At 34.1% G+C, this 27,195-nt stretch overlaps 3 protein-coding genes and 2 long non-coding RNA genes across 6 annotated transcripts; 4 read left to right on the forward strand and 1 right to left on the reverse strand.

The window, feature by feature from the left end:
- The first annotated feature begins 836 nt into the window (after nt 1-836).
- LOC116135622 (putative disease resistance protein RGA3) lies at nt 837-3,134 on the forward strand. The gene has a single exon (XM_031421333.1). The coding sequence runs from the start codon at nt 837-839 to the stop codon at nt 3,132-3,134; it is 2,298 nt and encodes a 765-aa protein (XP_031277193.1).
- Nucleotides 3,135-5,828: 2,694 nt separating this feature from the next.
- On the forward strand, nt 5,829-6,470 carry LOC116135567. The gene is made up of 3 exons (XR_004128919.1): nt 5,829-5,897; nt 6,055-6,113; nt 6,209-6,470. It is a non-coding gene; the product is annotated as an uncharacterized LOC116135567 (long non-coding RNA).
- A 9,069-nt stretch (nt 6,471-15,539) lies between these two features.
- Nucleotides 15,540-16,689, forward strand: LOC116135648. Of its 2 annotated transcripts, none has more exons than XR_004128934.1 (4): nt 15,540-15,611; nt 15,715-15,920; nt 16,396-16,491; nt 16,579-16,689. It is a non-coding gene; the product is annotated as an uncharacterized LOC116135648 (long non-coding RNA). The 2 variants fall into 2 exon arrangements; XR_004128935.1 differs by having other exon boundaries at nt 16,590-16,683.
- A 17-nt stretch (nt 16,690-16,706) lies between these two features.
- Nucleotides 16,707-17,357, reverse strand: LOC116135623. The gene has a single exon (XM_031421334.1). The coding sequence runs from the start codon at nt 17,355-17,357 to the stop codon at nt 16,707-16,709; it is 651 nt and encodes a 216-aa protein (XP_031277194.1).
- A 2,310-nt stretch (nt 17,358-19,667) lies between these two features.
- Nucleotides 19,668-23,650, forward strand: LOC116135624. The gene is given in 6 exon segments (XM_031421335.1): nt 19,668-19,856; nt 20,437-20,532; nt 21,478-21,928; nt 22,746-22,858; nt 22,958-23,164; nt 23,282-23,650. Coding segments are annotated over 6 exon segments (1,425 nt in total).
- The last annotated feature ends 3,545 nt before the right edge of the window (nt 23,651-27,195 follow it).

A 27,195-nucleotide genomic window follows, 5' to 3' on the forward strand; every position in this document is an offset into this window, starting at 1 on the left:
CCACCAAGGGCCTACTTCGTAGCACAGAGGATGGATCACAAGAAGGAAAGACAGGTTTCGGTCAATACAAGAAGAATAGATTGTATTGATAAAGAATAGATTGGCCCTTTAATACAGAATAAGGTACATGGGCCTTGTGAAATATTTTTGTTGGTGACTTGTAGTAGAGAATATATCTTAAATTTATTAAAGTTAAAAGCTAACCTTAAAGACTTAAAATTTGAGAGAATGTTTAACACAATTTATTTTTTTTTTATTTTTTTTATTCATTTACTGTACGTGAATATTTATGCAGAGAGGCAAGTTTAAGATGTATTGAATTTGCTCAATAATCAACGTTAATGGCCGGAAGGAAATAGCATATTTCTGTGAAATCCAAGGCTAATTCTTTATGTGAATGTTCATATTCATCCTAAATCATAAATCAGATCCTTTTGCAACCAGATTTAATCTTTTTCTTTTCATCTCCATTTACTTGCTTTCAACTCTTGCATCAGATTCTTGGTTTGAGAAATGGGACAAGAACAAAGCAACGAAGTTAAGTAAAAGAGAAACCTTATACCTAAACGAAACTTGCTAAGAATAGATGGGAGAAATAAAGCTATATTCTATGCCTTAATCACCTTTAAAGCATCAACGATTGCTTGGTGATTGAGAAATGAAAGTTTTGGGCCAAACATATTCGGTTCACGTCATCTTTTACGTTCCTTCTTTCAATTACAACTATTTATAAAGAATTGAAAGCATATCAACATTCTCACTCTTACAAGCAAATCTCATATATCACAATTCTCCCTAGCTCTTTTATCATTCAAACACTTACCATCTCTGATATCATGGCTGATGCAATTGTTTCCGCTATCTTGGGGCAGCTAAGTTCAATCATTGGTCAACAAATACAACAGGAGGTGAAGCTAGTTGTTGGTGTCGACAAAGAAGTCGAAAAGCTTAAGAGCAATCTTGAAGCTATTAAAGCTGTGCTTGTTGATGCGGAGGAAAGACAAGTGAAGGAGGAAACTATAAAACTTTGGTTAGAACGGCTCAAACACGCATCCTACGACATTGAAGATGTGTTGGATGAGTGGAACTACGCAACGTTGAAAATGCAAATTGAGGGAGTTGAATATGCTGTTGTTCCTAAGAAGAAGGTGTGTTTCTTCTTTCCCTCCTCTTGCTTTTCATTCAAACAAGTTAGTTTACGTCAAGTTGTTTTACGTCATGACATTGCAATGAAGATAAAAGAAGTAACTGAAAATCTAGATGATATTGCGAAACAAAAAAATACGTATAAGTTTAATATGATTAGAAGTGTTGAGAAGTCAGAACGAGTACAAAGTACCTCGATTGTTGATGTGTCTGAGATATGTGGTCGAGTTGTTGACAAAAATATTTTAGTACGTAAGTTGTGTGACAGTAGTGAACAACACCTTCCTATCATCTCTATTGTAGGGATGGGAGGAATTGGTAAAACAACTTTGGCTCAATTTGCTTATAACGATAATAAGGTAATAAATAGTTTTGACTGTAGGATGTGGATATGTGTGTCTGAGCCTTTTGATGAATATAGGATTGCTAAAGCAGTCATTGAGGCTTTAGAGGATTCTGCTTCAAATTTAAGAGAATTAAATTCGCTTCTTGAACATATTAATAGGTCTATTGTGGGAAAGAAATTTCTTTTGATCTTAGATGATGTGTGGAATGAGGATTACAAAAAATGGGAACCATTGTATCATTGCTTGAAGAATGGTCTCCATGGAAGTAAAATTTTGATTACTACACGTAAGGAGTCGGTTGCACGTATGATGGGATCAATTGATATTATAAATGTTAAGGAGTTGCCTGAAGAAGAATGTTGGTTGTTATTTAGGCGATTAGCATTTTTTGGTATGTCACAAGAGGAGTGTCAAAATTTTGAAGAGATTGGTAGGCAAATTTTAAGTAAGTGCAAGGGTTTGCCTCTCGCTGTAAAGACTATCGGGAGTCTCTTGCGCTTTAAGAAACATAGGGAACAATGGCAAAATATCTTAGACAGTGAATTATGGAAACTTGAAGAATTAGAAAATGATATTTTTCGACCATTATTATTGAGTTATAATGATTTGCCTTCTATGATAAAACAATGTTTCATATATTGTGCCGTCTTCCCTAAGGATTATGAAATAAATAAAGATTATTTGATTAAATTATGGATGGCGCATGGTTATCTAAAAGGATATGAAAATAACGTGATGGAGATAGTTGGTCAAGAATATTTTGATTACTTAGCATCACGCTCATTCTTTCAAGAGTTTATAAAAGATGATGACAATAATATCATAGGATGTAAGATGCACGATTTAGTGCATGACTTTGCCCAATTCCTAAGTAAGAATGAATGTATGTCGATAGAAGTTGATGGTCTTAAGGATCCAATCATAAACTCTTCTTATCATGAGCAAGTTTGTCACTTGATGGTAACAATTTATAGAGAAGATTCATTTCCTGATTCCATTTTTACTCTCAGAAGGATTCGTAGTTTCCTATATAATTTTGAAGATTCCTCGAATCAATTGGCTCCTAATATCTTACCAAAATTATTTGGTAAGTTGACATGTTTAAAGGCATTAACCATAGGTGGAACGTATAGAAGTGTGATTGAAGACATTCCTAAAGAGATTGGAAAATTGATACATTTGAGATATGTTAATTTGAGAGCACTATCAGTGAGAAAACTTCCAGAAGAATTATGTGGATTATATAATTTGCAAACATTAGACATTAGTCGTTGTAGAAAACTGGAAGAATTACCTCAAGGGATTGGAAAATTAATAAATCTAAGGCATCTAGAAAATTTTGGGACCACGTCATTAAGATACATGCCAATAGGAATTCAAAGATTGACTAATCTCCGAAGCTTAAGGTGGTTCGTTGTGAGTGGTGGTGGTGGTACTGATAATAAAAGGTGTAGGCTTGAAGGCTTGAAATACCTTAACCTCTTTGGAGAGTTGTGTATAAAAAAGTTAGGAAATGTATCAAATGTGGATGAAGCTAGAAGATCAGAGCTCAAGAATCAGAAAAACCTCCTTCATTTATCTTTGGATTTCGAAAAAGATGAAGGAGAGAGGATGAATGAGGATGATGAACGCACTTCTTGAAATCTTACAACCAACTTTAAATTTGGAGAAATTACTATATGGAATTACAGAGCACACACTATTTTGCCAATTGGATGACGCCTTTAACCAACTTAAGAATTACAACTTTATTGTTACTAAACTTGAAGCATTTGCCTCCCTTAGAAAATTGCCATCCTTGAATATTTGAGAATATCTAAAATGAGGAGTTTGAAAAGAGTGAGTAATGTTTTTGGGAATAGAAAGTGATGGCACATCTTCATCATTTATTTTCTTCCCCAATTGAAAACTCTTAAGTTTTATAATAGATGAATGAAAGTGGATTATGAGATTACAGAAAGGGAGAAGAAGAAGATATTACAATCCCATCTCTTGTCTTCTTGAAGATTTTAACGGCCCAAATTGAAGACACTGCCAAACCACCTTGTTCAGAATACAACATTGGAAAAGCTATTCATTGTGTCCTTTCTACGCTACGTTGATGAAGGGTGAAATGAGAGGTAATATTTTTTTTATTTTATTTTTGTTTAAATAAAGTATTTGTGTTGAATAATTAATGAATTAGAAGAAATTGAAAAAGGCATGTTTTTTAAGTTATGATAATGATAGATTAGTTAAGGTAATTTAAATAGAAATAATGGTGGAAATGAAAGAAATAGTAAATATAATATGAATACATTGCCAATTTGAATTAAGTATTGATTTGATTATGTTTACATTGGCAGTTGTTTTAAGAAATAGAAATGATAAAATGAATGATTGAGAGAGAAATAGCATTGGATTGTTGAATGATTATGTTTATATATACTCTACTCCACTTGTTTTACACCAATGTTGTTGTAGTTTATACATAATGCAATTATTCGGTATTTTAAATTATAGAAATAGAAATACATTTCTTGAATGTATTTTTAGTTTTATAAAATTATTTTTATTTCATCAAATCAAAATCAGAATGGATTGGTTATATAATCCAATATAACAGCACTGTGTACATAACTGATTTGTGTTTCTGATTCTATTAGTGCTGAGTCTTTACTGTTTCTGATTTTATTTTTGTAATTATAAATCATCCAATTTCTAATTGAATTTAATCATATTCAAATTTAATGTGTTTAAGTATATTTATTCATAGATTTAGAGGTAATTTAATGGTCCAAATTCAACAATTAGTAAATTTTTACTTCATTCCTAAGTTATTTTCGATATTCACTTTTCATTGAAATGAAAGAGATGTTTTAAGAAAATAGGAATACAATTTCTTGAATGTAATTATAAATTAAGAATGGATTGGCCCATTAATACAAAATAAGGTACATCATATTTGCGGAGTTAATTATTAAATTAAAAAATAAACATCTAAATATATATTATTAATTTATACTAAGGCATGTATTTGTATTGTTCTTCTATTTATAGTTTCAATGCAGCATTTTGTCCTCTGGAGAAGGAGTATGGGTGTTATGAAGAGTAGTCGGAACGAGAACTCAGTTAATGGTTGTTGTGAATTTCTCTTTTCTTTCTTCATTTCTGATTTTTAAAAGCATTCAAAAATTGTGTTCTAATTCAATTATTTCTTTAATTTGCAGAACTGATTTACTATTTGGGCTACCTATCCGAGAATTTACAATTTCATTTCACCGATCAGTAGAGAAAATACTCCAGCTCAAACATAAAGGACCAATTTTTATCTGTCAATGGCGGTCACTTCATTGAGGCACTTCATTGGTAAGTCATCTCATCTGTATTCCCAGCTGCCCCTTTATATTAAAACAGAGACAATCCTTGTAGTGAAGTGTATGATTTCTCTTTGTAATTTTAACTAAAAGCCGTATAATTTTCAATATTAGTTTCATATTTCATCAAATTTATTTTCTCAGTCCAGCATTTCACCTTGTCAAGGAGAGAAATTAATGGCTTTAGAAGAGTATTCGAAAGAAGTGGTTAGATATGCTTTCTTAATGCTGCTTTCTGTTCATGCTTTGATGTATGTGAAGAAGTGATTTTCTAGTCATTCTAACTATTCTGAGAATTCAAGAATTCTGTTACTGATCATCAAAGCAAACAGGAGGCCATAGAAGAACCAGTATATCTCATTTATGGAAAAGAAACTTTATTGAGACTTGTAAAAAGAGATAATTTGCAAGATGAAACAAGAGCTCAATCCTATTCTTACCATTTTCCTGGTGAGCTTCAAAGTGATCTACGTTTCTATCTCCTGTTTGCTTCTTGCGTAGACAATTTGTTTATTAATAAAGATACTTGACACACAGCATTTTCCAAAACCAAACCCAGGGAAACTTTGAGAGAGGAGAATGAGTTTTGGAGAGTAGTGGAAAGAACTCAAGACCTCGATAATGGTTGGTTATGCTTTCTCTGTTGCTTTCTGTTCTTTCTTTAGTTCTTAATGTTTATTTAGAAAGTAAATCACATCATTTTGTAAATGGTTATGTTTTATTTATTTTATTTATTTATTATGGGTGCAACAATGCTAAGAATTTCAAGTTGACCAAACGATATCATGCACAGAAGAAAACTTGATTGAGGCACTTGAGCAATGAGAAAATCTACCAGATGAAACCAGTGCTCAATCCTTTGTCTTCACATTTGCCTGGTAAGCTAGAATTTGATACTATTATCATCTGATAATATTGTTTATGCAATTTTTACTTTTAACTAAGGCATTCAAATTTCTATTTGATCACAGCTTCAGAATTTGTGCCTTAGACATACGGAAGAGGATGGACAAATATAGGAGATTATGTTCTCAAAAGGACTCAACTGGTTGGTTTTGTTTTCTCACTTCTTTGTTTTTCCTTATTTTTAAACTAAAAGCACATCACAGCACAATTACTGGTTTTGCAAGTTCTTTAAATTTTGCAGGACTGATTTATATACCTGTTATTTGGTTTCTCTTACTGTTGGATTGTCTGTATGTCAGAAGCTTCTCAAATTACAGTGGATTCCCTCTATGAATGCTTTGATGATTCATTGTGATAGGTTTTATTTCTTGCTTATCTCTCTACTTAGTGTGGACATTCAAAACCCATGTTCTCTATATTAAACTTTATTTTGATATGTTAATTTTGATGCAGAGAGGCAAGTTAAAGATGTCATGAATTTCCTGAAGAATCAAGGTTGACATGATGTCATAAAGTTCAGCAAAACTTTCCTATGTTAAGACATTTGTTCGCTTTTAGCTAATTGAACCCAGGCATAAAATTCCTTCCACAAACTTTTTGTCATGCGGGAAAACAGTGACAAACCAGGAAATATCTTTTGTATCTGTACGTCTGAAGGTCATAATACCACTTTCGTACGTCAATTTCGGTTAATGTTTAAGCTCTTCTTTAATTTTAACTAAGGCATATAATTTTCTATTTTATAGTTTCAGATTTCATCAAAATTTATTTTCTCAGTCCAGCATTTCTCGTTTCAAGGGAGAGAGAATTAATGGCATTAAAAGTGGTCCATAGAACTCAATTAGTGGTTGGATATGCTTTCTCAATGCTGCTTTCTGTTCTTTCTTTGTTTCTTGATTTCTAATTAGGTAGCATACAGAGTATATTTTTATTTCTTTGATGTATGTGAAGAAGTGATCATCAGAGTCAATACTGGAGGCTATAGAACTGCAGGACCAATTTATCTCATTAAGGAGTGCTTGTAAACAAAAAGATGATTTGCCAGATGAACACAGAGTTCAATCCTGTTCTTACATTTCCCTGGTGAGCTTCCAAATGATCTACGTTTGTATCTCCTGCATGCTTCTTGCATAGAGCAAATTGTTATTGATAATAATACTCGAAACAGAGCATTTTTCCAAAACCAAACTCCAGACCTTCGAAGAGAGGAAGAGTGGTTTTCAGAGAGTAGCCGAAAGAACTCTATTAATGGTTGGTTATGCTTTCTCAATGTTGTTCTCTGTTCTTTCTTTAATTCTTTCTTATGCTATTGGAAAGCCCATCTCATCATTTTGTAATTGGTTCTCTATTTCTTTGATTGTTGCTGACAATGGTGGTAATTTCAAATTTCTATTAAACATTTGAGGCCGTAGGAATGGAGGAGAATTACATCATTCACTGAAGAAAACTGATTGAGGCACTTGTAAGAAAAAAGAAAATTTACCAGATGAAACAGTGTTCAATCCCTGGTCTTCACATCCGCTTGGTAGCTAGCATTTCATACTGTTTATTTCTGTCGCTACTTTCATCTTGAAAAAGAAGTCAGATTGAGGTGCTGAAACCAAAAATCAGATTCCCGTAGTAGAACTTATATCACTGGAAAGTCATAACCCCACTTTCTTTACATCAATTTTCTGACAATGTTTAAGTGCTTTTCTTTCTTTTATACTAAGCTATAATTTTCTATTTGTGGTTTCAAATTTCATCAAAATATTTATTGTCTGATCTGTGCAGCTTTCATTATGGAAAAGGTGAAGAGGCATTAGGAGAGTGGTCTAAAGAACTCAGTCTCAATTGATGGTTGGTTTAGCTTTGTCACTATTCTCTATCCTTTCTTTATTTCATAATATTTAACAGAAAACTCATCACAGCCTCGGGTTTTCTGTTTTGTTTAATGTGCAGAACTGATTAACTGGTTGTCTACCTAGGCTTACATTTCCAAATTCTGTAACTGATTCACTGAGGAATATATAAGGCCAACAATGAATTAAGGACAAATAATAATTATCGTTCAATGTCAGAATTTCGATGGGACATTTGTAACAGAAAACAAGTTTTCCTGATGAAACCAGTGCACATCTTTTGGATTAACATTTTCTTGGTCAGTATCTGATATATTTTTCTATCTCCTACTTACTTCTTGTAAGAACAAGTTTTTATTGATATACCCAATTGTTTTTAAGTATTAGGATCATCTCAGTTGTATTCCTGTAAATAATAGTTGAATTTTCATGTTGAATGGTGCTTTTGCATCAAATGTTCATGGAATGATGAATTGATCGAGATCAAGACGAGAATTAAGAGTTTAAATGGAAGATTTAATCATATTCTTGTTAACTGCTCTCTTATTTTGAAATTTCTGAAGATGATGTGTTTAAGAATTAACTTTTATCTACACCATACACAGTTTGTATTCTATTTTCATCCAATGAAATGTTAAGATTTATGAGGTGCATTTTAAATCTAGTTAGTGAGAAAAACACATGTAGTAATGGTTTTCAAAAACTAATTTTGAGAAAAACACATCAAGTAACGATTCATTTTTTGTTTGATGTTGAACAGGTTCGTTAAATAACTGTCAATGCCTTTCTCTTATGCCAGGGAGCTTCTTCAGTTGCACTGAATTCCCCATATGAATTACTTCTATGGTTCATTGAGGTTTGTTTTCTGAACTTTTATGCATCAAGCATGTTGAAAATTTAAAATGCCATTTACTTCTAAAGAAAACTTGACCTTTGTATGTCAGTTATGATACAGTAAATTATATGACAGATGTTGACGAAATGAGGTTGTTTTTGCATTTCCTCAATTGGAGAACTGAATTTTAATCTCTGAAATCTTTTGATGGCTCATTGAGGTTTGTTTTGATTATTTTTCTATGTTGTTAGGTATTGAAAAATTAAAATGCCGCTTTCTTTTGAAATGTCCTTGGATATCGAAATATTCAAATTTAAAATCTTATGAATTTGTTGAAGGATCATGTAGAAGTACTATTCATTTATGACAGACTAAAGTTGGCAGAACGAGCTTCTCTTTTTTTTTTTTTTTTTAACACTTAGAAGTTACTTGAATTGAAATGTCTGTTCTCTTTAAGCTAAGTTTCAGTTATTGATTAGAAAATGAAGGACAAACATAAAGGCAGGAGACGTCATTGATCAACTTTTGATAAAAGGAGAATGGGCTTGATGAAACAGGTAATTTAATTTGTTTAATCACACTTTTTTTATTTTCAAAAGGTAAGGCCCACAGTTTAAGACATTAGTTGTCATTGAGCTTACATGAAAGTGGGCATCAAATTCCCTTTTCTTGACAGAACTTGGCATCATTCTGGAAAAAGTTGATAGGCCTAGAAATATTTTGTATAGCCTATGTCGGAACTCCTTGAAGGTCATAACCCCACTTTTTATACTTTCCGGTTATGGAAGACTGGAAGAATGTCATTAGGAGAGTAGTCCAAAGAACTCGACTAATGGTTGGTTATGCTTTCTCTCTAATCTTTTATTCTTTCTTCATTTCTTAGGGAAAGCATATCACAGCTTTGTGTTTCTGATTTTGTTATTTACTTTAATACATAGAACTGATTACTAGTTGGGCTACCTATGCTGAGAGTTTACAATTTTGTAGGAGTTCAATGGCAAAAACTTCGTTGAGGCACTTGCCTGGTGAGTAGCATCTCATCTAAATTGTTATCTCCCACAGTTATTTTTCAATTTTTTTTGAAAATTCTAAATTACCTATAGATATTCCAGCCTTTTGAGAATTAACATATAATCATTATCATATACAATCCTGGAATGATGAATTTATCGGGACGAGGAAGTCAAACATAATTGTACAAGTTTGGTAGATGAGATAAAATATAAATCATTTTGAAGGTTATTGTGACAATACGAATAAATTCAATGGGAAGGTCTCATCACCACATTAGCACGGTGATTATGGCTGAAGCAATTGTTTCCAGTGTCCTGCAGCAGCTCATTTCAATCATTGGTAAAGGGATACAACAGGAGGTGACGCTAGTCATTGGTGCTGAAAAAGAAGTTAAAACATTTTAGCAAACAACTTCAAGACATCAAGCTGTGCGGAGCAAAGACAAGTGAAGGAGAGAATGTAGACTCTGGCTTCCCTGCGGGAATCTCAGGTTCGCTTGCTTCATCTTCGAGAGAGTTGCATTTCCAGTTGAAACTTAGTTGTGTTGGTCCAGTGGTAGTTCTCAGCACCCTATGGCAACTGGCAAGGACTTGTCAAACGAAAATACTTACAGCTACGGGTTCAAAACCTTTTATTAAAATGTTGACCGCCACCTATGGCAATGGATAAGGACTTGATCAAACTGAAAATACTGGCAACTGGCAAGGACTTGAACTCTTGAAGAAAGCTTTCAGCCTGTTTTACTGTCATGATTTATGCATGGTTAGAAGTTGTATTTAACCATTTTTGGGTATGGTATATAAAAAAATAATAATCAACATACTAAGTGACTATATATCAAATTCTATATCGATACGTATAATCCTTCACTACTAAATTGAATTTGAATTGGGATTGTCACTGTATTATAAATCCTAGAAAATTAGGATGGCTTGTGAAATAGTCATAGTATGATCATCGCGCTCCGATGGTTGTCCCGAATTTCATTATATGTAGTCATAACTTTTTGTACTAGTTTATCCTAAACAATTACTAATAAGTCTTTTAGCGTCGATCAACTTATAATAGTTGGTAGGAGTATGTTTTGATAGATAACTTTTTATTTTTCATTAAATATCTGATTCGATAATTTATTTCCATATACTTGAATGATGGTTGAACTCAAGAAGAAGAACTAGTAATAGACATTAAAACCATATGTCCAGGTTTTATTAAGTTCTTCATGTTATTTGTATTTCTTTTTTTAGAAGAGCGTAAAAACAATATCTTACTTTAAGAGATTACAATCGAATGAATTGTTCACAAACGATTAAGATCTGTTTTAATTTAATTCTAAATCTTTTTGGTTTTCAAATTTGCTTGGTGAGTAGCATTCACTCTACGTTTCTATTTGCAACATTGCTTCTTCAAAAGAACAAATTGTAATGATGGTAGCCAACACCTATTTATATACAACCCTTGGTTAGAATTAGCGTCATCGTTGTCATTTGTAAACTATGTATTATGATATAATGTTACATCTTCATGTAAGAGTGTGGTTTAGCACCGAATGATCATGGAACCATGAATCGTAATCAGAGGAGGAATTCAAAACATAATGAACAAGCATGCTAGTTGGGAAAATCTTATAGTGAAACGTTGTGACTTCATTACACTGGATTCTTATGAAATACCTTAGATCTAGACTAGGGGTCTCTTGAATGCAAGCAAAGCTTTTGTTGTGATTCCTCTCTTTAGCTATCAAACCACAAGTTAGGTAAGAGAGATAATGGCAGTCAGAGAGGTGTTGAAGCATTCTGGTTAATAGTCAGAGTTAATACATGGTTGGTTATGCATTTCACCAATAATCTTATTCTTTCTTCGTTCTTGATGTTTAACAGAAGCACATCACATCATCCTCTTTCTGACATCTACTATTTCTTAATGTGTAGAACTGATTCCTCACCACGGGAGATTGGTCGCCGGCAAAGATATGGCAAAGAAACTTCATTGATGCACTTTAGAACTAGAGGCAAATTGTCTTATGAAAAAGTAGTGAATCTTTGGTTTTTTCACATTTCGTTGTGTGAGCTGGCTTATTATATTTCTATCTCTTACTTGCTTCTTAAATAGAACAATTACTACCCTTTTTAGAATTAACACGTCACTGTCATTTGTAATCCTATAAATAACAATTCATTTATCAATATCGCAGTGTGATTTTGGCATAAATGTTTCTGGAATGATGAATTGATTCAGTTTGAAATCAAAATTTTCATCTATTATAGTTGTTTGAAGATAGTAAATACAGGGTAGTAGTTTTTTTACAAATACCTTTGAAAGACTCTATTTGGTCTCTAAGCAATGTAAATTGTTGTTTTTAAAAATTTAAAAAATTTTTAAACAAAATATGGGAATAGTTAGTTTGTATAGATTAATCAGTTCAGGTTGTTTGGTCTGATTTTCTTTTGCTCTCTATTTTATTGATTTCTGGTCTGGTTTGAATTCCTGGGAAGGTTATGATTTATGTGCATAGACACTGTGTTTCTTTTTATTATTAACTAAACAATTAATTTTTTAAACAGAGCAACACTACCCAACCAGCTTCCGCCCCACCTGAAAATAGTCTGCATTGAAAAATTAACTGCTCCTATAGAAATGTTGAACCAGACGAAAATGAGATTGTTCGAGTTTCGATCGTGGTTGCGTCAGGGCAAGCATCATAACAAACTTATACGTCTTTGATATTATGGAAACACAATGCAATCCCGGCTGTATGTTGAAAGGCTGAAGATTTGTGCAAAGAATCAATTAGGACATGCAATGGAGTAAAATATATATCTTGTTGTATATTATACACACACACAACATGATTAAGGACCACTACATTTATGAACTGTATTGATGTAAAATCTTTAAAATGATATTAATTTTAAATGCTAACAGTTTATGACATCTAAGAAAGCAAAAGATCTTAATATCCAGTGAATCAGATCTCGTTTATTCCTAAAAAATTGCTAATAGCTACTTGTAGGTGGAACAGCTCCAAATTCTCTGTCCATGGCTATTTATGTGTATAACTCTCAACATTCCAGTCCTGCAGCACGTCTTCTTTCTTGTACTCGGCTTCTCTCTCTACCACATCTTGTTTTCTACACAGTAATTTGAGCTCGTTAACAGTTAAGAAGCTCTCTGATGTACATCATGCATTCCCAGAATTGAGGTCTATCGGACTTTGTATATGTGTAAAAGTATATTAGCATTTGGTATCATATAAACATAAAGTAAAACATTACCATGTTATTAAAGAGAGCAGAAAGTTGTGACTACTTCAGCATTAATGGGTTGCGCAAACGCATTCAGGGGCCTCGGTGAGCAAGTAGGGGTCGGGGGGGTAGTGCTTCGGTCTTTTATGAAGAGCGCTGTAAGATTTCTTAAGTCATTAATTTCTTTTGGATTTAGGCTTAGGAATAGAATCCTGATAAAACTAGGTTTAGTCTTTTAAATATAGGATATAAACATATTTTTCTCTTTTTATGAGTGGTGATAGTATCATGACAATTCATTCATTGTAAACGAGAGAGGTGAGATAATATTGATAATATTAACCATCTGGACACAACCTATATTAGGTGAACCAAGAGAAATGCACCGTTTTATTTTCTCTTTATGTCTGTGATTTGTTTTGCTATTATTTTCTCGTATTTATCTCTATTGTTCATACCTTGGAGGGGTAGGAACAAACTCCTTGAGGTAGTGTACAAGTTTTTCCTTTGTGCTTGTAGCAAAGGGTCTATGCATATGTTATTGTAGTTTTCCACATTGAAGGTCAGATGCTTTTGAAGCCAGTTCCATAGTGGAAACAATGCATCTTTGTTGTGATTATGGTGATGATAGAGAGTTCCTTAGTAGAGAGTCAGATTCCTTCAAAATGCTGTTGGTGTGTCGCCACATTTTGGGGGGACAGGGTCGCTGTCCCGCTGCTTGAAGGAACCTAAAATCTGCACCTTTTGCCTTGGAGTTATTGGGAAGTGTTGGCATGAGCTGTCTGTGTGTTGTAAATATAGAAACACATTTGGTTAGGTAACGGATCTTGTATATTAAATATAAGAATATTTAGTTTCTTTAGAATATGATTGTTTCCTACTTTCACAAAGTAATTGTATCTATAAATTGCCTCCAACTTAGAGGAGAAAATATACATATAATTATTCAGGGACTCCATTGTTCAAGATGGTGTCAGAGCAATTCTGATCCTGGGAAATATGCTTAACACGAATTGAATTTCGTATTCCGTAGCCCAAACCCGGAAACCACCATCACAATCATTTCTTTCCCATTTGAAAGTAAATGGCTGAAACCAACCAATCCATTATCCCTGCTACCCCACATAACTCAACACCACCAATTATTATCCACCAAGACAATTCTGCATTTCCTACCAGTATCATATTGGATGAAAACAATTACCCATTATGGTCTCAACTTATGGAGATGAGTATTGGCGCTCGCAACAAAGCTAGATATCTCACCGGAGAAACAAAAAAGCCAACACCTGATGATCCCAATTATGGAACATGGATTACCGAAAATCACAAAGTAAAAAGCTGGCTTATTGACTCAATGAGTCCATTATTGATGTAGCGATTTAGCTGTCTTTCCATGGGCAAGGAAATATGGGAGGTTATGTCAAAAACCTTCAATGATGGATCGGACGAAGCTCGTCTCTTCAAATTGAATCAAAAATCTTTTTCTACCACATAAGATGGTAGATCATTGTCAACTTATTGTAACGAACTTGTTGCTATTTTCCAGGAAATTGATCATAGGACTACCTTTCAAGAAGGAATGGTTGAAGGAATGGTCCAATTACATTCCGCGATGTCTAGGCTTTGCATTCATATTTTTTTGAGTGGACTTGATTCTAAATTTGATCAGGTTTGTGGAGAAATCTTACGAAAAGACCCAAAACTTGATTTGGAGAACACATATGCATATGTGAGGAGAGACTATCAACAACGACAGACAATGGGCGGATCACGCCCAATCTCTGAGAACTCGACTATGTTGGTTAGCCAAACTCGAGAAGGATCATCAAAGAATTGAAATAATCAATCAACTGGAAGGTATAACATCCTTGTATGTAATCATTGTGGTGAAACAGGCCTTTCGAAATAGCGATGTTATGAAATCATTGGCTATCCTGAGTGGTGGGACTTCTCAAAGAAACCAAGGAAGAAGATTCTAGGGAAAGCTATGGTGACATCTACGCAGGAAACTCAATCAAATAAAGAAGACAAATCACAACCTATAGCAAATGTTGCTCACTCAGGTATTGTTGGTAAGGCAAATGTCTTCTCTGCCATTTCTAAGAATAATACTTGGATTATTGATACAGGTGCATCCGATCACATGACTAGGGACTCTAGTTAGTTACAATCCATTCATCCATCTTCCAAATATGTTATATCTATAGCTAATGGCAGTACCTCCCCTATTACTGGAGTACTCTCACATTGAACACAGTCCTTGTTGTTCCCTCCCTTGAATATAACCTGTTATCTGTTAGTCAAATCACCTCTACTCTTGCTTGCTCTGTAACTTTTTGGCCCTCTTTTTGTGTCTTTTAGGACATTCTGACTCGGAAGATATTTGGTTATAGTGTTAAATGGGGCAAACTCTATTACTTGGATTTAACAGAGAATGGAGGACATAAATTCAGTCAGGCATACCAAACTAGTAGTGAAGAAAAGGCTCGAGCAACCATTTGGTTATGGCACTGAAGATTGGGACATCTCTCTTTTGGATATCTTAAAAAATTACAACCACACTTGTTTTCAAATATGAATGATTCGGACTTTTATTGTAATATTTGTGAACTGGCCAAAAGCCATCATATTCCTTATTTACCAAGTTTGAATAAAAGTTTCGAACCTTTTGCAGTTATACACTCGGATCTTTTGGGTCCTGCAAAAAATCCTTCTATTTCTGACACTCGTTATTTTATTACGTTTATTGATGAATGTACTAGAATGACTTGGGTGTCTCTGCTTCACNATAATTTTCTATTTGTGGTTTCAAATTTCATCAAAATATTTATTGTCTGATCTGTGCAGCATTTTACATTATGGAAAAGGTGAAGAATGGCATTAGGAGAGTGGTCGAAAGAACTCAGTCTCAGTTGATGGTTGGTTTAGCTTTGTCACTATTCTCTATCCTTTCTTTATTTCATAATATTTAAACAGAAAGCTCATCACAGCCTCGGGTTTCTGTTTTTGTTTAATGTGCAGAACTGATTAACTGGTTGTCTACCTATGCTGACAATTTCCAAATTCTGTAACTGATTCGCTGAGGAAATATATAAGGGCAAAGCAATGAATTAAGGACAAATAATAATTATCATTCAATGCCAGAAATCTCTATGGGACATTTGTAACAGAACACAAGTTTTCCTGATGAAACCAGTGCTACATCTTTTGGATTTCACATTTTCTTGGTCAGTAAATCTGATATATTTTTCTATCTCCTACTTACTTCTTGTAAAGAACAAGTTTTTATTGATAATACCCATGTTGTTTTTATGTGTTAGGATCATCACAGTTGTATTCCTGCAAATAATAGTTGAATTTTCATGTCGCATTGTGCTTTTGCATCAAATGTTCATGGAATGATGAATTGATCGAGATTCAAGACTAGGAATTAAGAGTTTAAATGGAAGATTTAATCATATTCTTGTAAACCACTCTCTTATTTTGAAATTTCTGGAGATGATGTGTTGTAAGAAATTTAACTTTAATCTACACACACATACACACTTTATATTCTATTTTCATCCAGTGAAATGTTTAGATTTAAGAGGGTGCATTTTAAATATAGATAGTGAGAAAAGCACATTCAGTAATGGTTTTCAAAAACTAATTTTGAGAAAAACACATCAAGTAATGATCCATTTTTCGATTGATGTTGAACAGGTTCGTTAAATAACTGTCAATGCCTTTCTCTTATGCCAGGGAGCTTCTTCAATTGCACTGAATTCCCCATATGAATTACTTCTATGGTTCATTGAGGTTTGTTTTCTGAATTTTATGCATCAAGCATGTTGAAAATTTAAAATACCATTGACTTCTAAAGAAAACTTGACCTTTGTATGTTAGTTATGATGCAGTAAATTATATGACAGATGTTGGCGAAATGAGGTGGTTTTTGCATTTCCTCAATTGGAGAACTGAATTTTAATCTCTGAAATCTTTTGATGGCTCATTGAGGTNTAGTATCTGATCGTTCATCTTTTGGTGACGCGAACAAGAACCGAACTGAGATTCAAAGGACTACAACCAGAAAGCTGATGGTGATGATGATGAGGACGATCTACTGATTCCCTGGCGGGACTCTGCAATCGCGACGAATTGGAAGAACGAATGTTCGAGAAAGAAAACGAGGAACAAGAAGAAGAAGAAGATCTTGAATCACCAGGTGAAGATGATGAAGCCATGAAATCTTCATCACCATCCGAGCTATAAAACTGATCACAATTAACAAAATTATCTGAAAAAATCTCATTATTCGCGGCTTGAACCTTCTTCTTCTTATTATTATTATTACTCCCTTGACTTTTCTTGCTATGTTTCCAAAACATGAGCCTTGAACTTATCGAAACCCTAGGCGGTTCGTCGACCTTAATGCATGGCTTCGGATATCCTAAGCTGAGCACCGCGGGCGGTGGGCTAAGCGGCGGGAGAACGTCTTCTTTCGGGGGATCTTTGGGCGTACCCGGCTGCATTTCCCATTTAAAAGGAACGCCTTCGGGGCTCCGGTAGTAAAGAATTCGCGACGAACATCCCACTGACGAATCTTTGGAAAGAACTCTATTGAAGAAGCAGTCATCTCCTTCAAGAACTAAGGAAGCCTTTCTGTGATGGCTGAGATTATCCATTAATTTAATTATTTCTCTGGAGAAATAATTGAGTGGTGAAATTAATAAATAGTGGAATTGTTTCTAAAATTTGTGAGAAGAAGAAGAAGATTTTGAGACCATGCAAAGTTTTTGAGCTTATTTATAGAGAAGTAAGTTGTCCGGATTTAATGGAGAATGATGTAGTTTAGGAAGCATGATCCTTTTGTTTTGACAATTTGAGAGCTAATTAAGGTTTAATTTATTGGTTTTTTTTTTCCTTCAATCTTTTGGGTGGTAGATTTAAATATTAATTTTAAACTTTACTCTTCATCAGGTTCTTTTAGTCAACTCACAAGTGGGTAATTAAGTAATTAATAATACACGTACAAATTATATATACTTAATCACATATTTTAATTCATTGTATATATATCACACATTTAGTATTAAAGCGTCTTAATAATTATTGGTTTGACGGTCTCGTATATATATTAGGTCTTAAAAACGGATTCACGTTACATGTAAGACGTGTATGCATGCAATTAGACAACTCACAAGTGATTAATCAAGTATTAATATACACTAAGTACTTTAAATGATAATCTTTTAAGTGAGTACTTAATACGTTTAATTAATTAATTAACATTTGTTACTCTCCTAATTAATGTTGCTTCTCAATTGAGTGACTTGAATTTCTTTTTGATATAGACAAGCAAACAAGGGAAAATAAAGGTAAAATATTTATCTTTGTTATTAAGTTTACGTTAAAAAAAATTTATCAATGTTGGGCGGTTTCTGTCGCATGTGCAAATTACCAAACCCTTAAGATATGTACTTAATCTTTTCTTGTTAATTACTTACCTCCTTTTCTCATTCTCTTTTCCAACTAGCCACATGTCGCCACAGGATTGCATTGTTAAGAATGTGAAAACCCGAATATACCCTTAAACTTCTTGATTTTGAGAACAAGAAGGCCCCCATCTAGCTAGCTGTAACATGATCATCTGGTTTCAAATTAAAGGTTCATTGACTTTATTCATATTTTTTACTTTTGAGATTTTTATTTTTATTTTTTATTTTTTCGAATTTGTGTTAGTCTTTCTCCATGTGATTTCAATAGCAATTAGAATGTGAAGATGATTATATTAATGAGCTCAAGGTGGTGGTGGTTGACCAACCAAAGTTGAAAAAAAAAAAGCATATCCAAGCGAGTATACGTGTCAAGACGTACGAGAGATCGAGTGATTGCTCTATAATAAGAAATTAGATATTAAAATGAGAAATGAAGATAGCTCATGCCATTCATTGGATTTTTAGTTGAATTATTCAAAGTGTTGAATTGGGGTTGAAAACCAGTAATATTATTTACCCATTTCAAGAAGAATCCCATGATTGGATGGGTTTAATTATATGTTTTGTGAGTTTTGAGTAATTAGATAGCAACTTGTTGGCTTACAAAAGTTTTAATGAATTTGCAAAGACATAACTTGCACTAAAACATTGTGTTGGCATGAGCTGTCTGTGTGTTGTAAATATAGGAACACATTTGGTTAGGTAACAGATCTTGTATATTAAATATAAGAATATTTAGTTTCTTTAGAATATGATTGTTTTCTACTTTCACAATGTAAGTGTATCTATAAATTGTCTCCAACTTAGAGGAGAAAATATACAAAGAATTATTCAGAGACTTCACTGTTTAACATGATATCAAAGCAATTCTGATCCTAGGAAATCTACTCAACACGAATCGAATTTCATATTCCCTAGCCCAAACTCGAAAACCACCATCACAATCATTTCTTTCCCATCCGAAACTAAATGGCTGAAACCAACCAATCCATTATCCCCACTGTCCCACACAACCCAACACCACCAATTATTATGCACCAAGACAATTATGCGTTTCCTACCAGTATCATACTGGATGAAACCAATTACCCGTTATGGTCTCAACTTATGGAGATGCGTATTGTGCTCACAACAAAGCTGGATGTCTCACCAAAGAAACAAAAAAGCCAACACATGAAGATCCCAATTTTGGAACATGGATTATCGAAAATCACAGAGTAAAAAGCTGGCTTATTGACTTAATGAGTCCACTACTGATGCAATGATTTATCCGTCTTTCCACGGCCAAGGAAATATTGGAGGCTATGTCAAAAACCTTCTATGATGGATTGGACGAAGCTTGTCTCTTTGAATTGAATCAAAAATCTTTTTTTACCACACAAGATGGTAGATCATTGTCAACTTATTATAACGAACTTGTTGCTATTTTTAGGAAATTGATCATAGGACTACTCTCAAGAAGGAACGGTTGAAGGAGTGGCCCAATTACATTCTGCAATGTCTAGGCTTCGCGTTCATATTTTTTTGAGTGGACTCGATTCTGAATTTGATCAAGTTCATGGAGAAATCTTACGAAAAGACCCAAAACTTGATTTGGAGAACACATATGCATATGTGAGGAGAGACTATCAACAACGACAGACAATGGGAGGATCTTGCCCAATCTCTGAGAACTCGGCTATGTTGGTCAGCCAAACTTGGGAAGGATCATTAAAGAATCGAAATAATCAATCAACTGGAAGGTCTAACAACTTGTATGTAATCATTATGGTGAAACAGGCCATTCGAAACAACGATGTTATGAAATCATTGGCTATCCTAAGTGGTGGGACTTCTTAAAAAAAACCAAGGAAGAAGATTATAGCTAAAGCTACGGTGACATCTATGCAGGAAACTCAATCAAATAAAGAAGACAGATCGCAGCCTATAGCAAATGTTGCTCACTCAAGTATTGTTGGTAAGGCAAATGTCTTCTCTGCCATTTCTAAGAATAATACTTGGATTATTGATACAGTGCATCCGATCACATGATAAGGGACTCTAGTCAATTACAATCCATTCGTCTATCTTCCAAATCTGTTATATCTACAGATAATGGCAGTACCTCTCCTATTACTAGAGAATGATCTGTACTATTATCGATTACTCTCACATTGAATATAGTCCTTGTTGTTCCATCCCTTGAATATAACTTGTTATCTGTTAGTCAAATCACCTCTACTCTTGCAGCATTGTAACTTTTTGGCCCTCTTTTTGTGTCTTTCAGGACATTCTAACTCGAAAGATTCTTGGTTATGGTGTTAAACGGGGCAAACTCTATTACTTGGATTTAACAGAGAATGGGGGACAAAAATTTAGTCAGGCATACCAAACTAGTAGTGAAGAAAAAGCTCGAGCAACCATTTGGTTATGGCACCAGAGATTGGGACATCTTTCTTTTGGATATCTTAAAAAATTACAACCACACCTGTTTTCAAATATGAATGATTCAGACTTTCATTGTAATATTTGTGAACTGGCCAAAAGTCATCGTATTCCTTATTTACCAAGTTTGAATAAAAGTTCATAACCTTTTGCGGTTAGACACTCGGATGTTTGGGGTCCTGCAAAAATTCCTTTGATTTCTAACACTCGTTATCTTATTATATTTATTGATGAATATACTAGAATGACTTGGGTGTCTCTGCTTCCCAAAAAAAGTGATGTTTGTACAATATTTCAAGAATTTCATAATATGGTGAGCACTCAATATCAGAAGCAGATTTGGGTTTGGCAATCTGATAATGCGATGGAATTCATAGATACATCCCTCGGAAAGTTTCTAAGCCAACGTGGGATTCAACATCAGACTTCTTGCACCTATACTTCGCAACATAACGACTTGGTGGAGAGGAAGAATAGGTAGATAATGTAGGTGGTTCGTGCCTCCTTGTTTGGCATGAACATCTCTCGGTTCTATTGGGGAGAAGCTATGAAATCTGCTGTCTGCCTAATCAATCGAACACCTTCCTGAGTGATAGAGTTTCAAACTCCTCAACAAAAGATGCAGTCTCTACTTTCAGTTCCTCATCTCCCGAATCTTGAACCAAGAGTCTTTGGTTGCACAGTATATGTTCACATTCCTAAGACTTTGCGAAATAAACTTGATCCATGTGCCAAACGCTGTGTCTTTGTTGGCTATTCAGATTTTCAGAAAGGATATAGATGTTATGATCCTCAAAACTGAAAATTACATGTAACCTTGGACGCCTCTTTTCGTGAATCAAAACCTTATTATTTAGGGGGAGTCTCTATACCTTCTCTTCAGGGGGAGAACTCTAGTGAAGAGAAGATGTTACAAGAAGGAAGCAGAGGAGATGAGTTTTTAGAGCTCGAAAAAGTGAATGAAAGAGTTGGAAGGAGTGATCAACAAAACTTTGATAGTATTATTTATGTGATTGAAAAGGTCATGTTGGCTCTTTCCAAAAATCATTCAGAATCACCAATGGCTACAGAGTTGCCCATGTTAACACCATTAACTGAAGAATCAACCCATAATGCTTCTCCTCAGGTAACTTCCAGTCCCATATCTGATAAGTCTTTAGAAAATTTGGCTCCAAGATATCCACAAAGATCGAATAAGGGTGTCCCAAAGAAACCATATGAACATGATCCTAAAGCCCATGTTAAATACCCAATTAGTAATTATGTCTCCACTCATAGGCTGTCTGAATTGTATGCACTTACTATTAATCAACTATCCAATGTATCTATTCCTAGTAATGTGTAGGATGCGTTGGCAGATTCAAAATGGACAAAGGCAATGAATGAAGAAATGAGGGCTTTGCAAAAGAATTCTACGTGGGAACTTATGTCATTACCCAAAGGAATATGATAGGTCCCAAACGCAGCATGTATAAATGTTAAGATAACTTGTGTTCTCTTCGAGTGAGAACGTACCACAAATTAGTTTCCTCTTTGGGTGAGAAAGTATCACAACAACTCAGATAATTTTTTTGCTTGATAATTCATTACCAACTCGTGGCTGCTTAAATAGCAAAACTACTTAACAACCCACGTACAAGCAAACTAAAACAAAAGGAAAACTAGAAGCTAACAATTGGACTCAAACACACGTAAAACAGAGCATGCAAATACACTTAAAAACAGAGCATAACAAAAATAACATGCAACAGAAAGATAAACGTGCGGCTTGAAATGTAAACGTGCCGCAACACTACGGAAAAGGAAATTGTGCCATAGAAGTAAACGTGTGGCTTGAAACTCTCTAACTGATCACAACAGCTTCTGACCCAGTCCTACGCTTCATTCCTTGCTGCATGCTGCATGCTTCTATGTGCATGCAACGTCTTCCTCATCCATGCAAAGTCGTGGCCTATCAGAAAAAAGACGATCGGATGTAGATGGGTGTTCTTTGTGAAACTTAGAGCAGATGGAAGCATTGACAGATATAAAGCAAGGTTAGTTGCAAAGGGGTGTACACAAAAATATGGTGTGGATTACCAAGAGACTTTTACACCAGTAGCTAAGCTCAACACAATTCACATTCTCATATCTATAACAGCAAATCGAGAGTGGCCTTTGCAAAATTTGATGTTAAGAATGCGTTTCTCAAAGGCGATTTAAAGGAGGATGTCTACATGGAGCTGCCATCAGGAGTTAAATGTACTTCATCGGGTGGAAATGAAGTTTGTACATTGAAGAAATCATTGTATGGGCTCAAATAGTCACTTAGACCTTGGTTTGGGAGGTTCTCTTCTGCAATGAAGGCATTTGGTTATAAGCAGAGCAATTCAGATCATACTTTGTTTATAAAACACAAAGAAGGGAAGGTTTTGGCTTTAATTGTGTATGTTCATGATATGGTCCTGACATGAGACGATCCATGTGAAATGAAGTCATTACAAGGATATTTAGCTATTGAGTTTCAAATGAAGGATCTGGGGCAACTTAAATATTTCTTAGGAATTGTAATAGCAAGATCAGAACGAAGGATTTTTCTTTCACAACGGAAATATGTGCTAGATCTATTGACTGAAATTGGTATGCTTGCTTGGAAACCAGTAGAAACACCCATAGAAATCAATCACAGGCTTGGAGTTTTTCCAAACCAAGTACCAATAGCTATGGGTTGCTATCAATGGTTGGTTGGGAGATTAATTTATTTGTCACACACGAGGCCTGAAATAGCCTACGCTATGAGCATCGTAAGTCAATTCATGCATGCACCAAGTGAAGAGCACATGAATGCAGTATACCGAATATTGAGATACTTGAAGGGTGATCCGGGCAAAGGTTTATTATTCTCAAAAACTGGTGTCTCTAACATTGAAGGATACACAGACGCTGATTGGGCAGGCGATCAAACAACCAGAAGGTCCACATCTGGGTATTTTACTTTCGTGGAGGGTAACCTTGTTATTTGGAGAAGCAAGAAGCAAAAGGTTGTGGCACAATCAAGTGCAGAAGCTGAATTGTGAGGTATGGCTCATGGTGTATGTGAATTGTTATGGATTGGGAGTGTTCTAAAAGACTTGGGGATTGACTATGCAAAACCCATGAATCTTCATTGTGATAATAAGGCCGCTATTGAGATTGCACAGAATCATGTACAACATGACCGCACTAAACATGTTGAAGTTGATCGTCATTTCATCAAGGAGAAGTTAGATCAAAAGATTATGCAGTTTCCATTCGTCATGTCACAAAACCAGTTAGCTGACATACTCACAAAAGCAGTTTCAGGGAAGGTATTCCATAATATAATCGACAAGTTAGGCATGATTGATATCTATGCTCCAACTTGAGGGGGAGTGTTGGCATGAGTTGTCTATTTGTTGTAAATATAGGAACACATTTAGTTAGGTAACAAATCTTGTATATTAAATATAAGAGTTTTCTTATAATATGATTGTTTCCTACTTTCACAATGTAAGTGTATCTGTAAATTGCCTCCAACTTAGAGGAGAAAATATACATAGAATTATTCAGAGACTCCATTGTTTAACACATTGAAAATGACAAAAACAATAAACAAAATTAGTGTTTGAATGTGCATGCCTTAGAATATGGATTTAATTACAAGGGCTAGAAACCGTATTCAAAAAATGTATCAGAATTTTGAATGACAGAGATAAAGGCTTAGAATCAGATGAGTTTGGGGTCAATTTTGAGTTCTGTATTAATTACTTTAACCCTTTTTAACATGACCCAAATTTGGGGAACCTCTAGAGTAAGATAATGATGTGAAAAAAAAAAAAAAAAAAAATCCAGCACCCAAACGGCGCGGGCATTTTATGATAAGTTCTAGAAAATTACATATAACCCCTAAAAATACAGTAAATTTAAATAGTCCTTTGAAAACTACCTTCTGTGAAGTAAACTATCTCATAGACCCTATTATACTATCCAGCCCCAAAACTTAAAGAAACAAATTTAAAGGCCCTTATTTTCAACAAACCCGGGCTTAAAGCCTAGATAGACCGGCATTTTTAATACCTGGCCCCAGGTTGGATTTTTCAATGATGGGATGTGGCACCGATAAATCAAAGATCTGAAAGAGTCCCACCTTTTAACAATTTTGTTGACAAATTTATCCCTATGTTAAGTTATTAAAATTAACTTTAATTTCTTATTTCTTACAAATACTTTTGAGCACCCACTAACCCTAATTTTTTATGCCATGTAAATCATTCTTTAACAAAAAATAGGTTTATGGAGGAAGAAGATTTACAATGAGATAATCAAGTTACAACACAAAATTGTAAGTTTTTAATTGTTTTATATATATATATATATATATATATATATATATATATATATTATATATATATTATATATATATATTATATAATATATTATATTATATTACCAGAAGGGACACAGGATCGTTGCACACAAAGAGGAGATATGCAGAGATTAAACAAAAAAATAAACTTAAACAACATAAACTTAAAATAAACTTAAATAAACATTAATTTAAATATCTTACAACTTAATAAACAACGGCGGCAGAGGCACAGAACATCAGTAAGAAGTGAGGATTAACACTTAACTAGGTAACGGCGACAGTGCCGCACTGGAACCAAATTAAGTGATGAACAAAAATTTAAAGAAACAAAGAACACAAATAAAAACTTAAATAAACATTATATAAAACTTAAATAAACATTAAAATCAAACATGATGAATGATTATTAAAAGAACTAGAACTTGAAAGATTAAAAGAGAATAATCAAAGAACTTGAAAGATTAAACAAACATTTAATGATTATTGAAAGAAATTTAATTTACAATGAAAGCTTTCTTTTTGGAGAGCTTTTGGGAAGTTTACATCAAAAGAAAGTGAAAGAGAAAGTTTAGAATTGGCTTGGCAAAAGCTTCGTTCACATTACACGAAGCCTTCTAATTTATAGAAAACCTTATCTCACTATAGCATCACATGAATTACTATTGAGTGAATATTTTAATAATTTTTTTTTTTAAAATTTTAAAGAGCATTAAATGTCTCTTTTGCAAGGAATCTCTGACTCCTCAATATTATGCCAGATATTCTCTGAAGCTGATGCCAGTTTTTTGGCCAGTCTTCTTTTTGAGAAAAGCGGTAATTTCGAACTGTTTGGAATAAGTTAGATGATTCCATAACAGTCATCTTCATTGCTCTGNATATTTGGAATAAAACTCCCTTAAGCAGTTACTAAACCTGTCCAAAAAATACATTCCCAAAAATTCTACTCATACTCTTTCTAAATTCAACCAAACTTCAACTAATCATCATATAACCAAATCCACTCCTCGTGGCTCAATTCTACTCATCAATAAACATCATTCTCATCAACAATTCTCAAAATCATAAGCACATACATACATGTAAAATCTCTACACAATTGATTTCTCAAATCAGAACTTGAGTAATTCCACTAGAATTTACTTACCTTATACTTGAGTAATTCCACTAGAATCTCTCTTTCTTTGTTAGACTTGTTCTTTTTCTAAAACCCTAAGCATAAACACTATAAGAATTCAACACTTTTAAAATTTAATCTCATATCTATTGCAAGAATTCTTACCTTTGGATGTTTATCTCTACCAAAATCCAACCAAAAGCCCTCTAATTTTCCTTGGAAATTTGATGAAGAGATTGAGAGGATTGAGAATGAAAGTGGCATGTGGGGTGTAGAGAATGGTAGGGTTTGTGTACTTGAACCCTTAATATCTCATATTAATATGCATTCTTTCCCATTTTACCCTTACACTTTATAAGAAATTCCATCTTTGCCCTTTATTTCATTACAAAAACACCCCCATCTCCATTGCATTCTCCATAAAATTTTCTTACTTTTCACTCCCCACATTTACAACTAATAAGAGGTAGAATGGCCACTTTGCCCTTAAGGAAATTTCTCTAGAAATTTCTCAAGAATTTCAGCCAGGCCTTCGCCTTGATGAAGAATCCCAGAGCCTACATTGCCGCGGTGACAACCATCATTGGCTGTGGCGAAGTCTGCACTTTCCAAACTTTTAACCTTTCACCTTAATACAAGCAAAACTAAGGGCATACAAATATAACTAAAGGCAAACAAGCATAAATAAGCTACGTACCTCAATGTGGGCGTTACAATCCTGTACAACATGAGTGCATTAAACATGTTGAAGTTGATCGTCACTTCATCAAGGAGAAGTTAGATCAAAAGATTATGCAGTTTCCATTTGTCACGTCACAAAACCAGTTAGCTGACATATTCACAAAAGCAGTTTCAGGGAAGGTATTCCATAATATAATCGACAAGTTGGGCATGATTGATATCTATGCTCCAACTTGAGGGGCAGTGTTGGCATGAGCTGTCTATATGTTGTAAATATAGAAACACATCTAGTTAGGTAACAGATCTTGTATATTAAATATAAGAATATTTAGTTTCCTTAGAATAGGATTGTTTCCTACTTTCACAATGTAAGTGTATCTATAAATTGCCTCCAACTTAGAGGAGAAAATATACATATAATTATTCAGAGACTCCACTAT

Source organism: Pistacia vera, unplaced genomic scaffold (assembly GCF_008641045.1).
Source record: "Pistacia vera cultivar Batoury unplaced genomic scaffold, PisVer_v2 Contig301, whole genome shotgun sequence".
Taxonomy (NCBI): Eukaryota; Viridiplantae; Streptophyta; class Magnoliopsida; order Sapindales; family Anacardiaceae; genus Pistacia; species Pistacia vera.